The 19,669-nt window shown below is 35.3% G+C and overlaps 3 protein-coding genes across 8 annotated transcripts; 1 reads left to right on the forward strand and 2 right to left on the reverse strand.

Annotated features, from left to right (window-relative positions):
- Positions 1–129: 129 nt before the first annotated feature.
- LOC110618322 lies at positions 130–7,619 on the reverse strand. Of its 6 annotated transcripts, none has more exons than XM_021761479.2 (10): positions 7,517–7,619; positions 6,626–6,737; positions 3,049–3,080; positions 2,788–2,857; positions 2,477–2,567; positions 2,302–2,363; positions 1,022–1,320; positions 907–940; positions 671–805; positions 130–471 (listed from the first exon to the last, which is right to left on the reverse strand). In XM_021761479.2, exons 1-10 carry the CDS (start codon positions 7,559–7,561, stop codon positions 281–283), a joined length of 1,071 nt encoding a protein of 356 aa, XP_021617171.2. In that variant the 5' UTR covers positions 7,562–7,619; the 3' UTR covers positions 130–280. The 6 variants fall into 6 exon arrangements, with proteins under 6 accessions (XP_021617171.2, XP_021617174.1, XP_021617172.1 ...); XM_021761482.2 differs by lacking the exons at positions 6,626–6,737; positions 7,517–7,619 and adding exons at positions 3,179–3,278; positions 5,038–6,465 and having other exon boundaries at positions 3,033–3,080; XM_021761480.2 differs by lacking the exons at positions 6,626–6,737; positions 7,517–7,619 and adding exons at positions 3,179–3,281; positions 5,038–6,465 and having other exon boundaries at positions 3,033–3,080.
- Positions 7,620–8,060: 441 nt separating this feature from the next.
- Positions 8,061–9,622, forward strand: LOC110617097 (ubiquitin-conjugating enzyme E2 20). Its single transcript, XM_021759705.2, has 6 exons — positions 8,061–8,424; positions 8,617–8,644; positions 8,784–9,011; positions 9,087–9,150; positions 9,270–9,329; positions 9,444–9,622. The coding sequence occupies exons 1-6, from the start codon at positions 8,309–8,311 to the stop codon at positions 9,488–9,490; spliced, it is 543 nt and encodes a 180-aa protein (XP_021615397.1). The 5' UTR covers positions 8,061–8,308; the 3' UTR covers positions 9,491–9,622.
- A 4,032-nt stretch (positions 9,623–13,654) lies between these two features.
- Positions 13,655–19,511, reverse strand: LOC110618243 (hexokinase-3). The gene is made up of 9 exons (XM_021761374.2): positions 18,869–19,511; positions 16,808–16,958; positions 16,512–16,694; positions 16,112–16,186; positions 15,218–15,373; positions 15,025–15,123; positions 14,833–14,960; positions 14,416–14,497; positions 13,655–14,289 (listed from the first exon to the last, which is right to left on the reverse strand). Exons 1-9 carry the CDS (start codon positions 19,138–19,140, stop codon positions 13,909–13,911), a joined length of 1,527 nt encoding a protein of 508 aa, XP_021617066.1. The 5' UTR covers positions 19,141–19,511; the 3' UTR covers positions 13,655–13,908.
- Positions 19,512–19,669: the final 158 nt, after the last annotated feature.

A 19,669-nucleotide genomic window follows, 5' to 3' on the forward strand; every position in this document is an offset into this window, starting at 1 on the left:
TTTCAGTTACAATAAACTCATTCCATGCGAGGAGAAAGTTCAGGAAAACTCCACTTACTGATCGCAAAATGGCTCCCTCTAAAGCTTAACCTACAAGGCACCTTTATCATCATAAAGTATGTAGTACTTTAGCAACGCTCAAACCTCAATATTTGCATTGAAAAGTACTCAACTTATAGGCTGAATGTTACAAATGACAAATTACATTCCATGAGACACGATTATGAACTTGGTGCAAGTCCTATGCATAAAACTGTCAAATTTACAATGCTGAGAAGCATCAGTGATGCATTTTGATAACGCGGGCTACCCTTTCAAAGAAGATTGGGCACATGCTCGTGCTGAACATCAGTACCGATCTCATCCACTCTGGTGCTACCCTCTCAAATGTCCCTAACGTTGACACTTGGTATAGCAGCTCTGGCTCTTCTCCACCCCCCTTCTTTATCCATGTTAGATTGAATGCATAACCTGTTACAGTCGAAAACCCCAATTATATTTTAAGTTACCATTCTATAACTGAAACTCGAGCATTAGTGAACCAATGAATGCATTTTTTTGAGGTTTGAGCCAACATCAAATTTTAGTGCAAGATAAAATGAAAATTATTAATATTGAGAAGTAAAACAAAACAGGAGGAGCAGATGTCAAGGGGCGTAATGGGAATTACCACTTGATTGATGTTGAGCTGAAATGCATATTCCTTCAGTTTTGTTCACACTAGAAAATTTCATGCCCAACAAGCATTCAATAAGATCTTGAAACCGGCAAGTAGCATAACTACCATCATTCATGACTCCGTTGGCTGAAAAAAAAAAAAGATAAAGAAAATTATATATAAAAGTATAAATTTACTATGCAGCACCAAAACCAAGAAAATGGCAAGAATTTAACTTCTGAACATACCTGATCTGCAAACAGTTCTTTTACAACATTCAGGCTGGAGAATCACATTAAAATAGTCAGAGAAAAGACAGGAAATAGATCAGTCTTTCTACAAAATCATAAATTACGGAGTAACCTGCTGCTCATTTTCCAGATCCACAATGGACAAAGTTTCCCTTGATGGATCCTGTGCTGATTCCCTTAACAATAAATCATCTAGATGACCAGGAGCAGTAACACCTTCCATCTGAGTACCGTCTTCTCGGCTGCGCTTTCTTCTTGTTCTTATTGAGTCACTGATAACCTCTCCTGGTGTAACTTGAGGAGTTTCAAGCATATTGTGCTGCATATTCTCATTAGCGTAGTTCTTTGAACTGGAAAAAAGTTGCTCCTGAAGCTTTTGAAGCCTCTCAACTTCCTTGGAAAGCATTTCACCTACCAAAAATAAAACCCAAACCATCATAATGAAATAGAGACCCAAATGTTCAATCAAAAAGTTAAAATAAGCTGGATATAGTAAGCAGCAAATACATATGAAATTTTTATTCCACAAATTCGAAAAATATCTACTCTAAATAATATTTAGAGAAAATTACTATTTAATCCATGTGGTATGATGAAACTAAATAGTGAATCACTGTGTTTTAAATATATATTATATAGTCTCTGTAGCTTTGAAAATTCTACTAAAAGATCCTCCCTAAGTTTTAATTTTGTTATTTAATATAGTATTATAGAAACTTACTATTTAATCCATGTGGCATGATGAAACTAAATAGTGAATCACTGTGTTTAAAATATATATTAAATAGTCTCTGTAGCTTTGAAAATTCTACTAAAATATCCTCCCTAAGTTTTAATTTTGTTATTTAATATAGTAAAATGTGGGAGAACAACTAATGGAAACAGTATAGAACTAACCATAACAGTGCTAAAATTTAAAGGAAGTGACCAGTAAAATTGAATTTTCAAAACCAGAAGGACAAATTAATGTAATTTTAAATACACAAAGACTAACTAGTTAGTTTGACCATACCACATGAACTAAATAGTAACTTTTCCTCGTAATTAGTACACATTTAAAATTTTAATTAGAAGTCCATTCAAAATTGACATAAAGCAATTCCACATAAAATACCATTCTATTTCCATCTTATCTCATGCTATGTTTGAAACAAATGAGGCCACAATAGCAAGTCAAAAAAGGGGAAAAAATTAGTCATGTAAGCACATTAATTCATAAATGAATTTGAAACATAGCTCACCACTATCATTTTTATTCTAACAAGATAGTGCATTTAACGACCAGAGATTGCAACATGTGCAAAGCAACAGCCTCAGTGGATAGTTGGCATAAATTGACAAGATAGATAAAAGACAATCTTTTGTGATAATAATACAGTTTGGGTTTCTTACTCTTTTGGTTCTCTTCCATCAACAGTTTTTGGTATTGTGCACACTCGTTGTCCTTGGTAGACCTGAAAGCAAAATGACAAGTACTATTCTAGAATTTTGCAATTTAGACACAATAATGAATAAAAATAATATAAAAAAGGAACAAAAACAGCAACAAAAACTTGGAAATCCATGCCTGATTGAAGCAACTTGGTTTCTCAATTCACTAACTTGTTCCTGCAACTTGTCGTTTTCAACTTTCAAATGTTGTATCAGCTCTTCTGCAGCTGCAATAACAGGAAAGCATACAATTAAACACCATAGGAAGCATAATTAGAAGTTTAGATAAGTATGATGGCTGATTTATTGCAAATCAAAAAATTTATACTATAAGAACTAAAAACGAGGCAACAATGATACATACGCAGGAAGCAAAGAGAAGACTGAAAAGGCCAGTTTTTCAGCCATACACAAGATCATCACAATAACAAGATGAGGCGTGCAAACCTGTTACATAATTCAAAAACTTTAATTCTTGATCTTTGTTGATCTCATCCAACTCAGAAATTCTTTTTTTCTGTAAAAACATATCATAGATTAGAGGACAAGCTACCAAAAAGCGTTTTAGTACTGGGAACCCAAAGGTTAACTGTGAGGAAGAATAAAAAGAACAACCCATTAAAATCACAGGAAATTAGGGGAACGAGAATGAAAACAATAGGGAAGCTACTAGAGAAAAAGAAATGAGACACCTTTAGAGCATCATACTTGTTGTATAGCTTTGCATACAAAGCTTCCATCTGCAGCAGAAAAATTAGCAGACCACCAATTAGTGATAGATCTCACAAAAATGTAATTGCCAAAATTTCATAGAATGATGGAAGAGAGGAAAAGCCACCTAAGTTACGGAAACCAACAAATTCTTTTTCTCTCCTCCCGAAACTCTAAAATTTGGGAGATCTATCTCAGGTGCAAAAGAAACCTAGCTCTTAGACTAACTTCTTCAAATTCAAAATAGCCACATCAACCGGAAAAAAAAAATACAACAGTGAGGAAACAAGCAGATATGAAACAAAGCTATTCGATCTTGACATCGGAAAATGTAAAGAAACATAATATTAAACGAAGATAAATCTCATCTATAATGTTGAAGAAAAGCAAACCAATTGAATTGACAAATTGTGATGTGTAATTGAAAAACTGATTGATGGGTGTTATATGTGTTTGGGAAGCAAGAAAAGGCAGGAAAATATAAGGCTTTAAAAATTAAAGAAGTGTCACTCTCGCTTGCTCAACTCTCAAAGGCCACAAGCTCATCTTTACACTTTAGACCTTGATGCACCTAAGTCTCATCATCAGCTCAATTAACAACTAATCAAAATCCATATGTACTAAAACACAAACTAATAAGCAAGCAAATAAGTAAGACACGATTATGAAGAGAAACTAAATTATTATAGATTCTAATTTAATACCTCCCTATGCCCCTAACCAAAGATACATGTTAATTGTAGCCTAGAGAGTTCGGTTCATCAGCATAGGCCCTCACTTAATAAACTGAAGTCTCATCATTAACTCAACTAACCGTTAATCACAACCCGTATTAGTTTAATTTATATAAGGTTGATTTAAAAAAATCATTTGACTCGTTATTTACTAAAAGACGAATGATAAATAAATGAAAAGGCAAACAACACAACTATACAAAGAAATTAAATTATTATGGGTTCTGATTTAATACCTCCCAATTAAGCTACATTTTAACTTAGCCTAGAGAGTTTGGTTCATCAGTAGGGCACCCACTTAATAAATTGAAGTCTCATCATATGCTCAATTAACTATTAATCAGAACTCATAAAAATTTAATTTAATAATAATATTTTTTTAAGTTTTTTTACTTACAAATTTTCTGAAAATTCGATAAGTCTCCCCTATTAATAGAAGGTTTCCTATGTTCAACACAACACAACCTGCAAAAGGAAAACGCCATCCTGGCCTGCACAAATATTATAAATACCTTCCTCCTTACATCAACATCCCCATTCATTTGTTTGGAAACAAACCCTGTTTAAAACACGAACTCAAGGACACATTTCAAAATTATTTGATAAAATGATCAACTAATTCATTTATTATTATCATTAGATATCTTTTTATTGAAAAACAACAACGAATAGGTAACCTAAGAGGGGTCCCTCTTTGAATTACTTCTGTTAAGCACTCTAACTCCAGCTTAGATAAGATAAAAGTAGTTCAAGAAGCCCCTCAATGAACCATATAGTCGATTCTTTAGACACTAAAGTAAGTCGCATGGACCAAAGAAAAAGTTACAGCATATTGAGCAATCCCAAAGAATAAAAAATCACAGTAAAGCCACGGCATTAACGCATCCAGAGCATAATCACTAACAATATTAACGCCAAAACAAAGATTCTTCGGACACTCCCAACACAAATATCAAGCAGCAACTCTCATCACAAATATCAGTCCCCTTTAATCATCACAATAACACTAGGAAGGAATAGGACTAAATGAATCATCAAAGCCTAAGCAGGAGCAATAAATAGGTTCTGTCCAAATGGAGGGTGACTTATCAAACTGCATCATCCACTACACAATAACAGAGATGAAAATTTCCACTATAACCTGTCTAGTAACCGTCAATATTTCTCCAAGTCAAGAGCAATCAGAATCAAAATAGGGAGCATTTTTGCATTTATTCGTAGAAGACATAAATAAGCTGTAAATCCTTTGTACCCCCGATTCTGGACTAGCGTGCAGCAGGAAAAGAATGTCTCTGCTTCGGTGAACCTGCTGTCTGGCAATGAAAGGAGAGCTCTGCGTCGGCTGTTGGATTTGATGGAGCCGTCGAATGAGAGGACGCCTGAGTATCGGCCAGTCTGATTCAATAGAAGGAAATGTTGTCGTAGGATGGACCGAAACAACACGTGAATGAGCTGGGTATTTCTGGGTAATGAAAATGGGTGTCTATGCGAAGATGGAATGCTAGACTCGCTGCTCGCTCTCTGCTGAGATCGCCGGTGGCCACCGGCTGTTGGGGCATGAAATCGAAGGAAGCAGCTGGTTTTAGGTGCTGCGAGAGTTGGGTTTAGTGAGAGGTGGCTGGAGTCGGGTTCAATGGCAGTGGGTTTCGAATAGAAGGGGCAGAATGATGTCGAGGTGGGTGTATTGTATAAGTGGGTCGGTGAAGAGGAAGGGTGGAGATGGACGTGTGCAAGATGAAAATAACAGTGGGTTTCGTAGCGGAAGAGCGGTGAAGAGGGGAGATGGTGGCTGTGTAGGAGCTGGTTTTCGGGTTCTGGTGGTGAGTGTGTGAGGATGAGTTCTGGTTATGCAGACGAACGGGACAGCAGAGGAGAAGAGGGATGGAGATCGAGGATTCGAGCGTGGGACTACAGTGGAAGGAGATGGGTTTTGGGTTAAGGAAACGGCAGCATTTTTCAGCGTGCTGGCTCGCCTCAAAATAGAAATTTCAATTCTTCCTCTTTTTTTATTTTTAATCAATAGATAGGCCGAAGCCTGCAAGCATAAGATTCAAGATACAAAGATAAAAAATTTAAAAAGCCCAAAAAAGACCCATGACAAAGAAGGACCCGGTTTCAACCCGGAAGTTTCACCCTTTCAGAGCAGCCACTCCTTTGGCCAGAATGCCTGTGATGAAAATATCTTCTTCCAAAAGTAGCCGAAGGGCCATAAATAAACAGAAAGAGCACAATGGATGAAGACAACAGCCAGCAAAACTCGAGCTAACCATCACTGCCGAAGGAGGGTTCTGACATGCAACTAAGGATCGATGAGAAGACATTGCCGCAAAAAAAAAAAAAAATCTAACCATAGCTACGAAGACATCCCTCGCTAGATCTGGAGAGACAACCACTTGAGAAAACATGACGAGGGTAGTGAGGTGTGATCTTCAATGACTAAGCACTTCCAGAGCCAAATTCTACAAACCACCGGCGAGCCACGTGACGTCGAAAAAGAAGAACATGACCCCATAGCAAGTTAAAACTCCATTGTCTCCCAAGAACACAGATCCAAAGAAAGCAGCTGCATACCAAAGAGAAAAAGAAACCACCACGAAACCGCCTAAAAAGGGATTGATGGCTAGAGCTCTATAGCACAAACGGCTTTGAGAGTCACCATTAATGGCTTCCGCGCATGACACCTTCTCCTAGAGATGGACCATCTAAAAAACCACATCTCCCAAGAACCACATGCAGAATCAAAAATTGCTCCTCAAAGACCACCAAAATAAAAAACCAAGTCCAAAGGAAAGCTAAAACAAAAAACTAAAAAAAAAAACTGAAAGAAAAGCAATCCCAACCTGAAGATGGGAAGAAGAAAACCAAACACCCGGCTGAGGAAGGGGACCTCTCTCTGCCTGTTCCGGGCAGGGGAGCCGACAAACACGGTGGTGGCAGCGCTATTATGGCCATCTCCAACGCACGCTATGCACTATTTTTTGCACCATTTTAGTGATTTGCACTAAAATGGTCTAATATTTACTCCAACCTTCTGCATCAATTTTAACACCAAAACAGGATATTTTATTTATATTTTTTTCTCTTTTTAATATTATATTATTTATTTTACTTTAATTTTATTTATATATTTCACTTAAAAAATTCATATAATTTTATATATTCACTCTAAATATTTATATATTTTATATTTCCATCCAATATTCAAATATTTAAATATGTAATGGATCCAGATCTGACCTTCCGGAATATTAAACATGTAATGTACCGTGAATAATTGTATTTTGAATTAATATATATGGTTCAATTATAATATATGTGTTACTTTACTAATTTATTTATATTATTTTATATAATATATTATAAATAAATTAATTTATTATAAATATTATTTATAATTGTGAATATATTAATTTAAATTAAATTTTAATAATTATAAAAATATAAAATAAATTAAAAATATAATAAATTATAAGAGTGAAAAAAAATAAATTTAATTAAAAATATATATAAATTTTGAATTATATTATAATTAAAAAAAATAAATTTTAAATTATATTATAAATTAAAAAAATTAAAAAAAAAAAAAAAAAAACAGAAATAGCGCTGCTACAGTGTCACGCCAAATATGGCGTGACACTATAGCGATTGCTAAAATGGTGTTGAATATTGGCGCAGCGTTGGAGGGCCATCTCCAACGCCAAAATGAAGAATGGCGCAGCGTCGGAGATGGCCTTATGGGTAGCAGTGGGTATTGGAAAAATAGCAAAGATTTTCATTTTTTAAGTCCATTATTGTGATAATGCTATGCCTATTTTCACTGGGTTTTTTTTCCTCAAACCATATTCTCCTTTTAATTTAAATTAATAAAATTTGAACGCAAGATATTTGTATAATTTTCTAATTATTTATATATTTTATAATTAATTTGTTACTGTTTACCATGGTTTATTACGTTTTTAGTTAAACTAAACATTGTTATTTGAATTTTGAAAAGCTGGCTTAGCGTGATGGATTTCTTATTTTAGGAGAAATGATAGAAATTTAATGTAAAAATAAAATTTTATGTCCGTTTCAGTCCAATCAAATTTACCCTTTTTAACACTTTTTTTTTAAAAAAAAATAAAGAAATTACCCCTTGGAAAAAAAAAAATACAAAAGCAAAAATGTAAATAAAGATTGAAATGCGATCATTCGCACATTCGCGTATTTTAGCGTGAGCAGAGCACGTTTAAGCGGTAAACTAGCCGTTGGAGATCAAGAAGAAAAGGACTCGATACAATCTTCAACGCCGTCGTTGCAACGTTCAAAAAAGAAATTTTAAAACAGCAGCGCTTCACCAACTCTCTTCTTTTATATACTCCAGTCCAGAACCCACAAGATCAATTTCACACATTTCTTTCGCTCTCTTCACTGGAACGCGTAGAAGAAGAGCGAAGAAAACCCTCCCTGAGTGTCTCTTCTTCTGTTGTGTCGAAATAAATCCGTCTCGGTTTATTTTCTCACCTGTCCAAAAGAAAGAAACAATGGCTGCAGTTAATGGGTACCAAGGTAACACGCCCATAGCCGCTCCCACAGGGACACCCTCGAAGCAGGCTGTGCCAATGGCGAAGACTGTTGATACACAATCTGTGCTCAAACGGTAAGTGAAACGGGCTTGATTGATTTTTATTAGTAATCAGATCTTTCAGGTTGTGCGGGGTCCTTTTGGCTCTTCCACCAAATTATTTTCTGATTGATAGTGAAGATAGATGATCTAATTAGAGCGCTGGGTATGAGGATTTCTTTCGAAGGTTTTAGGATTCTGACTTTTAATTATTTGTTTTAAAAACAGATTACAATCGGAACTGATGGCGTTGATGGTAAGTGAACTTTTCTTTTTTTGTTTCCTCTTGAAGTCTGAAAATTCATATCTCTTTGGATGACGACAACAAAATTTAGAAAATTGGGTTTTAGGATTTCGTGATTAAATCTCTGTTATTTGTGAATTTCTATCTGTAGATGAGTGGAGAATCTGGAATATCTGCATTCCCTGAGGAGGACAATATATTCTGCTGGAAAGGAACAATCACAGGAAGTAAAGACACAGTTTTTGAAGGAACTGAATACAAGCTATCCCTTTCTTTTCCAAACGACTACCCCTTTAAGCCTCCAAAGGTAAAGTTTGAAACCAGCTGCTTCCATCCTAATGTCGATCTCTATGGCAACATTTGCTTGGACATTCTTCAGGTTAGTACCGGGCTTCACTTAGCTAGTAGCTTTTAAGGATGTGAGAAAATTTATTTGACCATGCATATTTTGTAGGATAAATGGTCATCCGCTTATGATGTTCGAACAATACTATTGTCTATCCAAAGCCTACTTGGAGGTAAATTTGATTATGCAAATTTTCGCTTTATCTGAAAACAAATGTTTCTTATACCAACCCAGTTGTGTAAAGTAGGAGTAATAATTTGACAGTCCTCCTTCTGTTTGCTTGTTATCCAGAACCAAATATAAACTCGCCTCTAAACACTCAAGCTGCTCAACTTTGGTCCAATCAAGAAGGTATGCAGTTGGATACTACAGTACTTGTTCGCCACTTTGGATTTCTTTTCCTTTTTTCTTTTTTTATGTTTTGTTTTGTGGGTTCGAAGTCAACTGAAAAACCTCTGTCTGCAGAATACAAGAAGATGGTGGAGAAGTTGTACAAGCCTCCAAGCGCATAGTTCTGAGAAGGAGACTGCATAATTTTTTTTTTCTTATTGTAGAAGGGAAGGATGGAACAAAGCTTTTCATTTTCATAACCTTTTTTCATCTGTGCTTTCTCAATGGAATGAATGAATACATCATTGCTCTCATGATCCCTCTCTCTCTCTCTCTCTCTCGTTTGAAGTTTGGGGGAAATGAGACTGTAACTGAGAACAGGGAAATTTCCCTTGAAGCCTCTGGTTTCTGGATTTGATCACTAAGAAGTGTTTTAACGTCAACTGAAAAGCAAACTTGTGTAATCAGCATACCAATTGAGAAGGGCTGTAAACAGCATCTGAAATAATTGACCAGAATCTCACCAACAATATGGTTATTGTAGGGAGTTAAACTTTTTCTTTTAAAAAATAAATATAAATAATTGATTAAAGTTGGGCTTCTTGCAAAATTAAGGGGGGAGAAAATTTATTTGTGGATTTAGGGTGGAAGATAAATTATTTGTCCATTTAGGGTTGGACTGCCAGGTGGCAGCCGAAAAGAAAACCTGCCGCTTATTTAATCGGTGGCGCCACTTAGAGGGGCGCCAGGCTATTCTTTATTTTTTTTATTTTTTTTTATTTTTTTATAAAATTATAAAATAATATTATTATATAATTAAAAAATTACTGATATTATTTAATAATAATATTATTGTATTAATTTATTAAAATAATTAAAAATTTTATCATTAAATAAATATATATAACATTATTAAATTATTTTTATATATCTAATTACAATTTACTTTTTATATATTTAATCGCAGTATAATATTAATTTTATAATTATGAAATTATAAATTACAGTAATTTTTTATTTAAAAATTAATAATAAAATTTATTCAATATTAATATATTAAAATTATAAAAAAAATTATTATTATAAAAATATCTAATATTATTTAATTACAACCGAAACTACTTATATCGTTAGTACGGAAATGTCAAGACTCTTTTCACGTCAGACGGTTATTTAATTTCTTCAGCGCGCATGCGAGCAGAGCTGCGAATTGACTGGGTTTGCTGTCCTTCTTCAAGTCACATCACAAGGCTGGACTCCTCGTGCTGGATCCAGACTCGCAGGCAACCCGATCTGTCCCGTGTCTGGATCAGGACCGAATATGCTGAACCGGCTAAATAAAGTGGGTTTCTGAGACCTTAGACCTATTTCACTTTTTCGGGTTTAATTTTTCTTAGAGTGAGAAAAGTCCGGCAGTTATCAAATTATATAATAATATATTTAATAACTCTCTAAAATATGACATTAATATTATTATATACGACTGGATAATAGCAATTCAATAAAAATAAATTTAATTTTTATAATTTTAAATATTTATACACTCATATATTAATTAATTAATATAATTATAATATTTTAATAAATAAAAAATAAATAAAATAAATAATGGCCTGGCGCCACTTAGAATAATATATTTCATAATTTTCTAAAATATTAGGATATTAATATTATTATGTATGACTGCATAATAGCAGTCTAATAAAAATAAATTTAATTTTTATAATTTTAAATATTTATACACTCATATATTAATTAATTAATATAATTATAATATTTTAAATAATATATAATATTATTGTTAAATAATATGAGTAATTTTTAATTATATAATAATATTATTTTATAATTTTATAAAAAAAAAGAAAAGAATGGCCTGGCCCCACTCTAAGTGGCGCCAGGCCATTCTTAAAAAAAAAAATAATAATGCCTGGCGCCATTTTAAATGGCGCCAGACCCTGGCGCCTGTTAAATAAGCGGCAAGTTTTTTTTTTGACTGCCACGTGGCAGTCCAACCCCAAATCTGCAAATAATTTATCTCCAACCCTAAATCCACAAATAAGTTTTCTCCCACCCCTAATTTTGCAAAAAAACCCATCAAAGTTGCATGTAAGTTTTCTTCCCTAAAGAAAATACAATATCCACACGTCAGATCTAAAATATGCTGTGGTCTACTGTTCTGGTGATGTAAAGCTGCCTCTGGTTGTACTTGGCCAATTCCTTGTACCTTTCAACCACCCAAATCAAGCACCCAGTCCTGACAGTCACAAACTAATGTAACCAAGTTAGTTGCAGTTTTAGAATAAGTGAACTAAGCAAGGTAATGTGACTACTGCAGCATCTGCAGATAATACAAGTTTTCAGTTTTAATTGAAGAGAATTTATTTGTGCCATACCTTAACAATTTCAATTACAATAATCTGGTCAGGATTGCTAATGCCTACTCCAGGAACAGATTTTGCAACTGAATCTTATAATCTTCATCCTTTCAATAACAGTGTTTGCACGAGCTTCACCAAACTGAACGTACTAAATCACACTCTTTAAGATGAACCTAAGACTTCTTCCAGCGCAGGGCATGGCCAATTTGCTTGCGTTAAATGAGTCCACAGTTAATAGCCTACAGTGAAACCTGGCCTAGAAAGCAAAAAGGCTTAGTTGGAAGCTATGGACTTGATAAAATTTAACCAAACAAATTAGCATTTCGTGAACCTAGACGTGTTCAGTTGTTAGATGCAGCAGATGTCATCATGTGCTGCAGAATATCTTTAGGAGAAGGGTCTTCATCTCTCTTGCGTGACAAAAGCAACAATGATGTAAACCCGAATCAAGATTAGCAAAGCGCCTCTAGACCACTCATGCACTTCTGACTCTGAGTGCTTGCAGGTTAATCCGTCGGTGTTTCACAAATATGCCACCTTCAGGAAGCAGAATCAGGATACACATTTCCGCATGTTCAGTTTGTCTTATTTCTTTTCTCAGGCCAAACCCAAATCATTTCCTGCCCCCCTCCCAACAATAAATTCATCTTTGTTTTTTCCCTAGTTAAGTACTCATAGTACAGGTAAATTACATTTTTTAATTATCCAGTCAACATAATTATCCCAGATGGATAAGTACTCGTAGTGTTGGCGGTGGCAGCAGACTTTGGCTTGTTCCCAGTGGCCATTGCGGAAAGCAGGAGCAAGCAGCTACGATTTCTCTCGGCCTCAGGGTTCTGGACACGGCCGCTTAGGGAAAAGAGACACATGGGTTTTGGACTGAGCTCTGTATGGGTCATACTGGCCTTTGGGTCAGGCCTAGGATCTCGTTCAAAATGAGCCCAAACTACAACCCAGATAGGGACACAGGCTATCTTCGTTGCCGGTAGTTTTGGTTTTTTTTTGGGAAAATTACTTTGTAGTCCCTGAGGTAATTAACACTTCTGTCCCTCTATTTTGGCGATCCAACATTTAAGTCCCTCACTTTCTTTTCTGTCCAAATTCGTAGTCTTTCCGTCCAAAATAGCCGTTTGGAACACGTGAATTGACAAAATTAACCCTCTTCTTCTTCTTCTTTCTTCTTCTTCTTCCTACCCTTTCTGCAACTTCTTTTTCTCCTTCTTCTTCTTCTTTCTTCTAGGATTTCACATTGAGAGAAGGATATTTTTGGAAAAAATTATCACATCTCACCTTTACTCTTTGACCAAACGGTTTAAATGAACGGAAGGACTACGAATTTAGACGAAAGAGAAAGTGAGGGACTTAAGTGTTGGGTCGCCAAAATAGAGGAACAAAAGTGTTAATTACGTTAAATCTCAGGAATTACAAAGTAATTTTTCCTTCCTTTTTTAATTATTATTGAAAAAAAAAATGTATTCGGCTTAACCGCCAAGGCGCTAACCAGCAACAAGAACAACCCTGACCTCACAGAATTGAGGAAACTAAACTTGTATTATCCAGTTTCAAGAGATTGAGCTTACGATCCGCTTCCCAAATGATGGGAAAAGTTTCAATGTAAATGGATATGCAAGTGGCAAGATATCTTAATGGTGGATTTTTCATGCTATGAACTCGTGATAACTAGTGGAGAATACGAAGTCAATAGAAGAAAGGCGTTTAAATACGTTTATGCGGCGGCAATTAATATAGCAAGCGACGGGCAATGGTTATGGTGGGCTGATGCCTGACGTGATAGCAACGTACCAATTGTCGCCAAAAGGCAAAGGCAGATTCATGGAAAGTGACGCCGACCATTGACAGGAAATGGTAGTGGACTCATGGCCGCAATCAAACCATGCAATGACCAGGTCATCTTCATACTTTTTCACAACGTCACTTTCTCTCCATTTTCACATTCTCAAGACGTTAAACAGTAATGTAAAGGACACAACTTGCCATTTCTAGGCAAATAAAAGGATACACATTTGACATTATCAATTTACAACAAGGCCTAGAGAGAAAAACAAGTACATCAAAGATGGAAAAGACAAAAAAAATGAACATGAAGATATACAATGATAACCCACCTGGAAAGATGAAATTTTGAAGACAACCCTTTAAATAAATTGAAATGAATTCTACATTTACAAGGGCTATGTGTATATATAAATAATATATTTTTATATCAACTGTACGCTATCCACACTGTAGGATGAATGCGACGCAGCAAGAAGAGCTGCTCCTATGCCTGATCCGTCTTCCGTGGCCCTAAGAATGACATGTTGGGCGATTTCTTCCCCCAATATGTCATTCAAGGCTTCGTGCAAGTACTCCCGGAACATTGTGTAGCCCGTATATAAAGCCCCTTCAATTGCAACAACAGTTCTTCTCATCTTAATATCACTTCTTCCTCTGACACTGGAGATGCCCCCTGTTCCATCCCGGCCAATCTTCTTCAAGATTCCCACAATGCCAGCAGCTGCCAATCGAGCAGCTCTACGGGTTACCACATCACATATTCTTACAACAAGCTTTCTGACCTTCAAAGGGACTTCCGAAATCTGAAATTTCACAAGCACAAAAGAGAAGCGGAAGAGGGGTTGGGAGGAACAGAAGTATTAAATCCATCAGTCCTTTGTAATTTGTGAGGAGAATAAAATAAAAATGTGAATATATGATTCATGTACCTCCAGTTTCTCTTTCAAGATTCTAGCTACTTCCTGCAAATCAGACGAGTCATCCTCGTGCATTTTAGCCACGAAGGGTGTACTTCAGCAACACAAAATTATGAAAATTAGTATTATCATTAGAATGACTTAAGATTTGAAAAGATAACAAGAAAATGACTTATATAATCAAACCAAGGAATGATGTAATTCCTACAGCTACAATGTCAGGTGCTTTGTAAACAAGAGATGGTAAATAGCTTTCCTAGCATGCACAGGTGTTTGGGATAAACAAGCTGTAATCGTAAAAGAACCACATACAAATTAGACCATTCAAGATAACACTAAGTGGACCAACAAGGGCTCTGAATATAATGACGTTGCGATATTTACACCATATCTGAGCTTGAGAGAGGGGGAAGAGAGAGAAGCACATACTGCAAAATAAAGGGTTCTAACAAGCTGGAAGATACAGGTCCAAAGATATCCGACTCCTGTGACATTCTGAGAATCACTCTCCTAACTATGTCACCTAGATACATTCCTGATATCATTTTCTCAAAACCCTGCATCAATATTCAGAAAGCATTAAGTTGGTTCCTGAACAAGAGCCCAAAAAATGATTCTTACCTGATCATTTGGATTAGGGCTTTCCGCATCCAAATCAATATCATAAGGAGTTCTTGGCAAATGAGATGACCAGAAATTACCCCACTCCATGTTTACAACCTAAATAAATGAGAGAATGGAAGATGATGAGTACACAAATATATCAGTCGCTTTACAGAAGAAAAATTGGAGAACATAACAAAAGAAAGGATACCATGCCTCCAGAAGTTGTAAGAAGGCCTTGACACTTTATAATAGCATCTGCCCGCTCCAGATAGGAAGCATTGGTACCTGTTCCAATTATTACTGCAGCAACAGTGTCAGCATCATGATAATGTCCAAGAGCTAGCGTTCCCACAGTATCATTTACCTGCTTAAAAACAAAATAGAAAATTACAAATCCCCCCAATTTCCTTTTTTACCAAAGAAACTTCAGTTTAACGTGCAAGACATCAAAGAAAACTTTACTGACTAATAATGACCTAATCATCTTTTGTTATAAGAGAGATTTACCATTTAGTCCCTGTATATTACCATTATTAACAAGTCAGCTCTTGCATTTTAAGAAATCTATTAAAACGTCCTTATTTTTTCTCTCCATCAATCAAAAAATTCTTCCGTCCAATTCCATCTATTTCTGCCATTAAAAATATACCAAAAGAACAAATATATCAAAAGAAGAAGAAGAAGAATGGGGTAATTTCGTCTTCTGGTATATTTTTAATGGCAGAAATAGATGGAATTGGACGAAATGACTACTTTGTTGACAGAAAGAAAAGATAATAACGTTTTAATAAGTTTCTGAAAATGCAGGGACTAACTTGTTAATAATAGTAATAGCCAGAAACTAAATAGTAAATTTTCCTTGTTATAACTACTGTCCAAATTCGTCTATTGATACACCAAATACCACAGATGATATTTATTATTACAAGCCAGTTCACATTTGAAGAAAATAAGGCGAATTTGTTACTAAGAATATGAATGCTAACTTAAAATTTTTCCCAGCAGACAGAAAAAAGCAACAGCTACATGATTGAATTAAAATTTAGCCCATGACAATAAAATAACAAATGGCAATAGTGCTAGGAAAAGGCAAAGTACTTACCAATACTGCAACTTGCATGTCTAAACCATTCCTGGTCAGTCCTGCTCGTAAACATTCGACAACCTCTTTTCCAACCTATAAAAATTTGCACAATACACTAGTAAAAAATCTGCATTTTCACTTATGAAAAGAGAACAGAAGGGAGAAGCAAAAAAAAAATGCCAAAATACAGTCCAAAGCTTACAATTGGCTTATTGTTCATTAAGATTGGCATAGTGCAAATATTAGGAGATGTATATATTAACGAAAAGGAATCGAGGCACGTGTATTTCTCTTTTTAGTTAATAATCAGAACTGTTACTCGAAAAAATTGCAGTTTTAAGCAGTAATATAGCTGGTTTTCACAGTTTCCTAATGTAAAGCACCTGCGTATATATTTATCAGATATCAACCAACTAACCATGTCTTCAATAGCAAACCCTTTTGTCCATTTCAGAAGGATTCCTGAACAAAGAGACATTTGTTTCACTGGAAAAGAGAATGTAAACCCGAGTTCTCTTGTTCTAAGTGAAGAGAACTTAGAACCATTTTCTTCTTTTTCAATGAACTGCTTTAATGTTGAAGCAATAAAGTCAAATAGATCCTGCAGGGAAAAATACATATTAAATTCCATCACTATCAGTAGACAATAATTTTTTTTCCCCAAGTAAGAGCATGTCCAAGAAAGTAAAGTTTAGGCAGTACAAACTCAGTTACCTCACTAGTGCTTCTCATCAAGTGCTGGGGTATAGGTTGTAGTTCCACATCTTTTGATAAGATTGAGGACAGTCTACCACCTAGCTGAACCCGTAAGACCCTAAAATTAGTTCCCCCAAGGTCTAGAGCATAATAAGTTCCCACCTCGCTCCTGGCAACATGATGAAAATATTACTTTACCAATACCACCTAAGTAAACATTACAATAAATAAATAAATAAGAGTGCAACTTGAGCATGAAGTCAAAAATTAAACTAAAGATGAAAACTGAAATATGAGAATGGGATCATTTTTGTCCCCTTTTTTTTTAAAAGGCACCTCCACCAATCAACATGCAATAAACTATACAACTTAAACATTTTCACTTATTTCTTCACTCTTTAACTATCCCTTAGAATGGATATTACCATAATGCTTAACTATAAATAGAAGAAGGATCTATTTGAAGACACCTCACAGAAATTCATAATTCACTATAAAGGACAAATTTTCCAGAGGAAATAACAGATCAAATATTTTTCCACAGAAATCAGGCATATCAATTTCAAATAGTGGCCTTTCATATATATTTCATTAAGCCATCAGCATCATATTCAACATGCATAATGAGCATCCACAAAGTATTTTGCAATCAGTAAGAATACATATATATGCAATGGAACACCCAAAACCCTCAAAAACTGTGTGAATTTGAACTTACCACTTACATATATGATTAGCCAGCTCATACTCCAATCAAGCTAAAAACATTCAATGACATCAAACAATCTAATTTTCAAACAGTCAGAGCCTCAGAGGCCATCCTAACAAGGACAGCCACTTGGCAACAAGGAGTTTGCTCACATGAATAACTTACAAATTGAATCAATAATTACTACAAGGATGATAAGACAGTCCTTAAAGCTATATAAACACACTAGTAAAAACAATTGACGATCAATGGTTGAAAGAAAAAAGATATATGAATGTTAAACTAAGAGAATATGATGCCGATTCTGTTCATTGATTCTTTTGCATAAGCAAAACCACTCACGTGAAGAAGAGGAACATTTTGAGAACCAACAGATTCCACTGCAGGATCCGAAACAGGTATTATCCCTCAAACAGTTCTAACACACTTAAATGGGAATAGAAGCGAATAGAACCTAACTTTTAAGATTCTATAAACCTTGTGTATAAAGTTTTGAAGCAAAATCTCAAAGTAGTGGAAGCTTGTTTTATCAAAATGATGAATGAAAAAGTAACAGATGACATGATATATGCATATACAATTATGATTACAAAGTAAATAGCTTCAAAATTACCATGATACAAAAAACACTGCATCAGTGTCATACCGGGAAAAAAAAATTCAACATAAAAGAGAATACATAATAGTGCAACATCAATAGAGCTTAAAATTGGATGGAAGTGTATGATAAAAAAATGGGAAAAAAAAGATACAGAAACAATCCACAGAAAGATTGACAAAATTGCTACGACAATGAAGAACGTTCAAAATACAAACCCAAAAATAACAACGGAAAAACAACGTAGATAATATCAATTTCAGTTAAAAATGTAAAAAGAGACGACGGATAACATATGTAACAAAACACTGAATAATTAACCAGCATGATAACTACGCAGAAATGAAATTGATATACATATAGGAGGGCGTATAATAAAAGGAAACAATCCAACCACCCTAACTAAAATAGCAAACAATGAAAAAAAAATTTTGAAACACCTTACAGTCAAAAGCATCGATTTAAACCCCCTGTACCCCCGAAAAAAGATTTTTTTTTTTTTTTTTAAAAAAAAAGAGAGAGAAAATAGTATGCCTGAATATCAACCAGAAAGTTAGAGAGAAAAACAATTCAATCTTTCCCCTTTATTCCAACGCCAACACACAATCAATCAAGAACCCATAAACAACTCCCTGCCAAGGGAAAAGAGAGAGAAAGAAAGAAAGAGACAACGATGTTATTTCTTATCAATAATCAAAACAACGAACAGCCATTAACCCAAAACAATCCAGAAAAGTAACATCATTCATCCGGAGAAACATCGATAGATTACCCTGTAGGTAAATGGTCAACAAAAGTGAGCAACATTTTGAGCTTAGAGCCTCCTTCAGAAGCCAAACCAGCATGCATCTCCACAGCCATAGCATCTACCACCTGCCTCAGCCTTCCCACTGTGGTCTCACACGACTCTTCCAACTCCCTCAACACTCCAACCACTCTCCCCCACTTCCTCCTGCTTCTTACCCTCCTGCCCACCACCACCCCCGCCACCGCACATGCCACCACCGCTACACCCACCGCCAACCCCAGCGTCACCCTTCCCATCAGCACCACCCACTATGCCTACCTATATAAAAGCAACAATCGATAAATATAACCTCAACCATAACGTCGCCGTTTCATCGTGAAACCAGGTTGCTACTTGCTACGCTTTGGAAATAATCTAGTGTGTGAAATCCAGAAAGTAGAACAAGTCGTTTTCTGTTTGGCTTTTGATATCTGGCACTTGAGATGCTAACCAGCGGTATAGTGACGATAATAATCGCCGAGAAGTTTCTCGTTGCAGATGAACTGTTCGAGGAAAGGCTTAAAAGATTTTGTTCTCTTTATATTAAAGGCTTTCAATAGAGTGAAAGCAAGGGGGGCGTCGAGACCAGAGAGAGAAAGAGGGAAGGGGGTCTTTACACTAGTGGAATGCGAAATAAAGAGTACTTATTGACGTTGTAAAATGGCACATTTGCCCTTGGTAATGTAAAAAAATGACGGATTTGTGATAAGAACTTAGATGATTTTTCACCGTTTATGAAAGATTTCGATGTTAATAGGATGGAGAATTCTCGTTTAAATCTGGCAC

Source organism: Manihot esculenta, chromosome 6, assembly GCF_001659605.2.
Source record: "Manihot esculenta cultivar AM560-2 chromosome 6, M.esculenta_v8, whole genome shotgun sequence".
Taxonomy (NCBI): domain Eukaryota; kingdom Viridiplantae; phylum Streptophyta; class Magnoliopsida; order Malpighiales; family Euphorbiaceae; genus Manihot; species Manihot esculenta.